This window comes from Homarus americanus, unplaced genomic scaffold, assembly GCF_018991925.1.
Source record: "Homarus americanus isolate GMGI-L3 unplaced genomic scaffold, GMGI_Hamer_2.0 scaffold15794, whole genome shotgun sequence".
Taxonomy (NCBI): domain Eukaryota; kingdom Metazoa; phylum Arthropoda; class Malacostraca; order Decapoda; family Nephropidae; genus Homarus; species Homarus americanus.
The window spans coordinates 508,956-516,210 of record NW_024748849.1 but is presented as its reverse complement, the minus strand read 5'-3'; the positions used below and the strand labels follow the sequence as shown (position 1 = coordinate 516,210).

At 37.5% G+C, this 7,255-nt stretch overlaps 1 protein-coding gene across 1 annotated transcript; it reads left to right on the top strand.

Annotated features, from left to right (window-relative positions):
• The first annotated feature begins 431 nt into the window (after positions 1–431).
• LOC121880490 (gastrula zinc finger protein XlCGF8.2DB-like) lies at positions 432–6,902 on the top strand. Its single transcript, XM_042387715.1, has 2 exons — positions 432–614; positions 3,619–6,902. Exon 2 carries the CDS (start codon positions 4,797–4,799, stop codon positions 5,775–5,777), a length of 981 nt encoding a protein of 326 aa, XP_042243649.1. The 5' UTR covers positions 432–614; positions 3,619–4,796; the 3' UTR covers positions 5,778–6,902.
• Positions 6,903–7,255: the final 353 nt, after the last annotated feature.

Here is a 7,255-nt window from a genome sequence, read left to right as displayed (position 1 = left end):
TGCCTTAGTGAGTCAGGTCAGTGGATACCCCTCATCCCGTCGTAATTTCCCCGTGTAATATTTGCACCTTGGCTAATTTTGTCGTGAACTAAGTAACAGTTAAATCTGAATGACAACATTACATGGTGGCTGGTGCCAACTGGGGCAACTTGTTCCAGTTTGGCCACCATCCCCCCCTCGTTTGCTCCCCTCTGTAATGCGCCGGGTCCTTAACATGTTGAACAGAAAATTATCTCTCAGAGTTTCTACAAAAAGAGTAGCAGGGTTATTTAAGTCATTTGGTGTGAACTCATTCTCGAGTCGATGTCGCCATAGTTAAAGTCCCCCATGATAACGTGTGTGTGTGTAATCTATCAAATTTATCAGATGTATCTATCACTTTTAATCAAATGTAATCTAATCTTCATCATTATAACGTCTTGTAAGTCTCCATCTGATGCCCAGGAAACTCAGTTGAGGAGGACTGAAGGTGTAATGTAATGTTGTTTACAGTAGTGGCTGCTGGACAACTTTCGTCTCTACTGTGCTATTTACTTACTTTACTGTGACATATTACTGGAATACACATTTATTGCGTCTATTAAAGTGTCCAGTACCATTACATAAAGTAATCAGTAAGTATAAAATTAGAGAAAGGGAATCTTGTTGAGCTCAGAATACCACTACCAGTACACTGTTAAAGGCAGACGTAATGTACCATAATGTGTTAATACTCGTTGACATGGTAACTAATAGTGGTATAGTGTAAATTGATTCACCATTGGATAACCCAAGAAAGCCAATATTGGACCATAGCCGTTGATGCTTATTACTGTATGCTTTAGAGATCAAGCTCTAGGATTTAGTTATTAATTTGACTAATTATTAATGACTAATCTGCGCCGATTTTTCATAGAAAACGATTATAAAAACACCACAATTTCACGGCTTTATTTTTACAGTGGACACTGTTGTAGTTTGTGCAAATGTGGGTAAAATTGCAGTTTCGGCCAATATGCCCAAGTAGATTAGAAATTAGTTTATCTTGTGTATTTTGGTGTGATTTAATCGAATTGGACTTTATTTCTGGGGGAAATTAAGAGTCCTTCCCCCGAAATTTTTTTTTAAATTTTTAATTTTATTTCTGACATTATTTTGTGCCCTCGGGTTGAAATGGGCTTAGAAATACTCCAAGTAAGGGGGTCTAAAGGTCGGCCGTGTATCCCCCCCAGGTAACAATACCTAACCTAACTTAATTTAAACTCACCAAACCTAACCTAACCCCCACATCGGTACAATCTACCCTAATTAGAAGTCTAGTGGCCATAGACTGTTGTAAAAGTCTGGAAAACTTTAAAATTCTTTTCTGAAGTTATTATTCTTTGCCCTCTGATAGAAATGGGATTAGAAATACCCCAAGCAAGGAGATCTAAAGGTTGGGGATGGTTGAAACAGTCGGCTGTGTTTTGGCCGAAACTGCAATAATACCCAAATAGGTTAAAACGTGGTTATTTCTAAATTAAACCTAACCTAACCTAACCTTAGTTGATATGAAAAGCAAGGGTTAATATTGACGACTGACCTGCGGACGAGTCATCTGTTTTGCTTTGTTTACTCTATTTTTATCAGTGAGTTCTGATAGGATAATAATTTCTCGTGCAAATGCTGCATTTGGTAGATATGAGGTGCCTAGGCCCGCACAACTTTGTCTTCTTTGGCGGTATAAGGCGGTGACGTCTCATCCTAGGCTACTGTATGAACAGCCTGATAGGTGTGTGGCAATATTAGGTTAGGTTAGGGTACGGTAGGGATAAAACCGAATATTTACCAATTCAAAGAAACTTTCTTCTATGACTTTTCTGCGGAAATGACTTGTATATGCCTGGGGGTCCAGGGGGCCAGAGGTTAGGCTTGGTGTTTGTGAAAGATACATCATAGAAGAAAAGTGTCTCAGATTTGTCTAAACTATTGATTGCAACCAAAAATTCTCAAAATTCAATGGCAATGCACAGAACCTGACCTAATCAATTTTACCAACCAAACTTACATAACCTTACCTAACTTCCTAACTGCCCCCCGGTCCCCCAACATATTAAGCAGAAAGTACTTACTTTGGTGTCAGTTACCACTAAAAGCACTTTTCTTGAAGCGGCATTTTATATTTGTAGGTCTTTACTGGACGTGAGAGTACGATCGGTTGTTGCACTGAAACACATACAGTACCGGGCACCGTATTTCTTCTCTGTGCCACATTTGAGCACTTCAATATCCTCTCAACTGGTCCTTGTTGACACATGAACTCTTGGAGATGGTCTTCATCCTCCACAAACACAGATAACTTGTGATACCATACTGAACAATACACAATAAAAATGCCATTGAAAAACAAGATAGCTATCTTCTCCTTCAGTCCTCCTTGATGAAGACCAATTAATATACAGTACAAACATACAGTTCACTTAGAATCCAATGGTACTCTAAAGAAATTGGAAATTTATCCAAACCCATGATATTGGATTTGAATTGAACTACAGTACAGTATATGAATCTCATCCTTTTTACATAGACTAGGTTCAAGAACCAATTATGCAAAAACAAAAAGTAAGGGGATTTACACAGGCCATAAACAGTAAAACCAGGATAGTGAATCCTATAAAAATTAAAACAAAAGACAAGCAAGCCAATATTTATGGTAATAAAACACCCGACGAGAGCCTCTGTTATTACTTGTATAAATATTAACAAAGACCGGAATCGCAAATTTATAGTTTAAGCGGTAATGCGAACACGCTTCACCACAGGAGATATATTAGTGGAATATTTACGATAAAAAAGCTATTTCTTCGTCTACAAATCACTTACTGTAGACATGAAATTACTTCCATATTTTCAGTTTTCTCGTTTTACCCCATACAATATTTTCCCTCATCTCTTATCCCCTGCCCACTACAGGTGATTTATTATCTTGGATAGAAAAACTCTAAAGGAAAAATTTGTTGTATCATTTTTATGACTTGCTATTATTCAAACAACACCTGTGGAAAATATGAATCCTATAAACTCCTTTGAGTGTTAGCCATCTCCTCCACTATTATCGAAGTATGTTATAATGGCATATGTACAGCTCCCTGCAGTTTTGTGTGCAACAGGGGCTAGAGCATTTGGAGAGATGTATTGCATTTGTTTACATCCCAGATAATTTAATAATTGTGATTATTGGAGAAATTAATATAATGTACAGGCAAATTAGGGATATAATTCCTAACTTGCCTGATTTTTTTGTACATGACCCTTATTTCAGGGCCCATAAACACACTGTAAACACCTTCATAACTTACTCAAATGCACACAAGATTCAAAATTCTTTTCATACCAACTTTGAACCCATAAAATTATTCCTTCAGATTGTTGAATTGGGACAAGTTGGTTTGTGTGTTGTTGTAATTGGTTACTGTATGGTACATTGTTCCCAGGCTATGTTTATACCATACATAGTACAGCACAGGCCCTAACAAGTATTGAAAGTTTATCCCAGCTTGTCACCCACGGCCATAGAAGTTTGATCCTATGAGAAAAAAAGTGACTGGTAGAGAATTCCAAGATCATTCCAGCAACCTAACACAGTCTAATTTATTTCAGACATAAAAGCTTGTCAGTGGATGTGTGAGAAGGAACTTATCTTAGCATCAAGAGGCCATCATAGCCAAAGATGATAACCTACAGAGGTCATACAGTAGCTTCAAGAGATAAAGGCTTTTGGGAAGTTTAATGCTGTCACATCCATCAGTTGTGTTGTTATGGGTTACTGCCCTGCCAGAAACGGCCAGAACCAGCCAAGAACCGTTCCTTAGAATTATGGTAAAGAATAAGCCAATGTGATGGTTACTGAACACTTTCCAGAGAACATAGTTAAACATGATTAAGGTATACAGTGTTAGTATGTTAACAGATTACCATGTGTTAAGTTTGAAATATGAAAGATTACTGGTAATACCTGTACAGTATGTTGAAAATACAGTACAGTACAGTATATCCTAAGATGAGAAGATTGTTCACTTGTCAAATATTGCAGTGGTAATTATTGTCACAAGGTTTGATGTGTTTCTATTAGAATACATTTTGCACACGGGAAATATTACAAAGATAAAAATGATTTATGTGAGTAAAGTGATATTGATGCAATTACAGTACTGTACTGTACTCTTGAAATGTTGGAGTGTAAAGTGTTGTCTCAAGTTTTGCATTGTTTCAAAATTAAGATACTCGAGTGCCTACTGACCTTTTGTGCTTGTGTCCATTAACAGGAAAAGTTCAGTGAAAAAATTTGTGTTAAACCTCTGGTACTCTTGGCCTTGATTTGAAATCTCACCCCCTCGCAGTCTTTTGACGTAGGTTGCGTTGGTAACAGGAATGTTTTTTCATTTTAATAAACATTGGGAAGAGCGATCCAGACCCAAATTGCACCTTTAAAGATGCATCTGCCATCCCACGAGGCTGGCAAGTTTCTGCTTACAGGAGGGTTGCTATCAGTGTGAGATACGGCTGAGCAGAAGGGGTGCTTAGCGTCGCAATTTGCGTTGAAAGACCACGAGAGGGTTATGTTTTCTTGTGCATTCTGGTGAGACGAGATAATTTGTGGTGAGGGTTTCTCGGACGAGTTGTGTGAAGAACCTAGTGCATGTAGTACAGAATCATGAAAAGAAATTAATTCATCCGTGCAGAGGGTGATAAGTTTGACACTGAATATTATACACCCAAACATAGTACTGATAGGAAGGACTTACTTAAACTGTACAGTGTAGTAAAGGGTATTAAACATGGCTCACTGTATGGATCAAAATGCTATGTACATTGATGAAAACAATTCCGAGTGTACGAAATGTGGCGAAATTCTTTACAGTAACGACTATTTACCGTTTCATCTGTGCAAGACTGAGAACAATGATGAGAAAGATATCAAATGTGAGGGGTTTGATGAAAGCTTTGACAGTATGTGTGATATGACACAGCAGATGTCAGTGCGCCCTCGTGAGAAAAGTTTTAGGTGTGAAGAGTGTGGCAAAAGTTATCACAGAAAGAGCAAACTGGAGGATCACATGGCGGTACACAACAACAAGAGGAAGTTTAAGTGCGATGAATGTGGTAAATATTTTAAAAGGAAAAAGACTCTGCTGGTTCATAAAGTCATACACACTGGAGAGAAGAATTTTTTATGTGAAGTTTGTGGTGGGAGATTTAGCCAGAAGAGTATGCTGGATAACCACATGTCCAGCCACGCTGAGGAGAAAATATTTAAGTGTGAGATGTGTGATAATAGTTATTCATTGAAGGGTAATCTGAAGGAACACATGTTGTCTGTACACTGTAGGGGCGAGAAGATATTTCAGTGTGATACTTGTGGCAAGAGATTTTATACACAGAGTTTTCTTCATAAGCATATGGCTAAACACACTAGAGAGAGGAGGTTTCAGTGTGAAGTGTGTGGGAAGCAGTTTTACACCCAGAGCAGTGTTAAGCGCCACATGGTCTTGCACACTGGTGATAAGGACTTAAAGTGTGGAGAGTGTGGCAAAAACTTCTACACCAAAGTTAGTATGAAGCAGCACATTCTGGCAGTACATACTGGAGTAAAAAAATTCAAGTGTGAAGAATGTGGTGAAGGTTATTGTACAAAAATTCAGCTGAAGGAACACATGGCTTTACATCTTGGCAAGAATAATTTCTCTTGTACAGAGTGTGGGAAAATTTTTTCTAGAAAGGGAACCTTGAAAGGGCATATGGCTGTCCACACATCTTAGAAGTTTAATCAGTGTGATATATGTTTTATCCCTAAAAAGTTCTTTAGAAAATCAAGCACTTGTGCCCACAGGTAAGAAATACTGTACTGTACAGGTAGTGTGAAGACTTGCACACAAATGTACCAGGTGACAAGAAAATATTGTGATTTTTCTTTTAGGTAATGCTACTGTAAAGTGTGTCAGGTCATACACACTGACAAAAATAAAATTTCACTGTGACAGGTGATAAAAGTTTATAAACAAAATATAGTATGGCAGAACATTGTATTTTGTATGCTAAAAAAAAGTTACGTTGTGAAAAAGTAATGATGTTTTAAAGACTGTAGTAAAAGTTATTACAGGGTATTTATGAAAATTACTTTAAACTGAGACTTGGATGTGCATAATGGTGAGATAAATATCCACAGATAAATATCCAGTGTGTATGGTGAAAGTTTGCAGAAGATGACCTGTACATTGGGGCGTATGAACATACATACTGGTAATATAAATTCATTAGCTAGTGGTATTAAAGGTCAATACTCTTTAACTGTAAGATTGTGTGCTCTTGAGAAAGTGTCAAAATACCGTTGTTTCAAACAGAGGGTTGGAGGAATGAGGGACAGACAATTGACCTGACCAGCCAGAAATAAATATAATTAAGTGAAAGAACTTCCCTTGAGCTCAGTATTCTTGCTTGCTCCCAGTATATAAGAGACTCCCAGGATGTATTTTAAATCAACAAGTATAGTAAGGTAGTTATTTAGCTTGTGTAACTGATACGTCTTCATTAAGCTCACAATTTATGGAACTGGACACCATAATACACTTTATATAACCTTTTATAAATGACAAAGAATTAATGAGATATGTATCACCATTTTTCTTGTGTTGTATTTTAACATAATGTTGTCAAGAGTACAAATAAACAATGTAGATACTGTACCAGAACACCCCACTCGTCCATCTGCATATCTTCATACATTGTCTTGCCATAACCGGTATTTAATTTGCAGGATTAAGCTGAAAGTATCCAATAGAGAGTAAGAGTGTATATTTCTTTGTGTATACGTATAATAGATTACCCAACAACAATATACCATGTACTGTACTGTACAGTACTGTATATTAAAACTATTTAATCAATTTTTTGTTTATTTTGATAATTTTTCCTTAACCTGTTAGATGCTAGAAGTATTTACAGTAAGGCTAAGTCCTATGTGCGAGCATCCTGCGGCATCGAGCGACCACTCGAGTAAACGCGCAACCTTGGTGTAGCGGACAAACGTGTGTGTTTTATTTGATGTGTCCCATGTAGACGTGTGGAGCGTTTGCGAGCGACCAGGATGCGGGAACTAGATGCGCAACCTGGAAGCAGTGATCAAATATTTTGATCGTCGCTTCCTCAGTTGCGCGAGTCCTCACATTCTACACCAAAACTAAAGAAGGCTATACATTCATTTTCCACTGTTAACAACTTGAATTTGTCAAGAAATAGA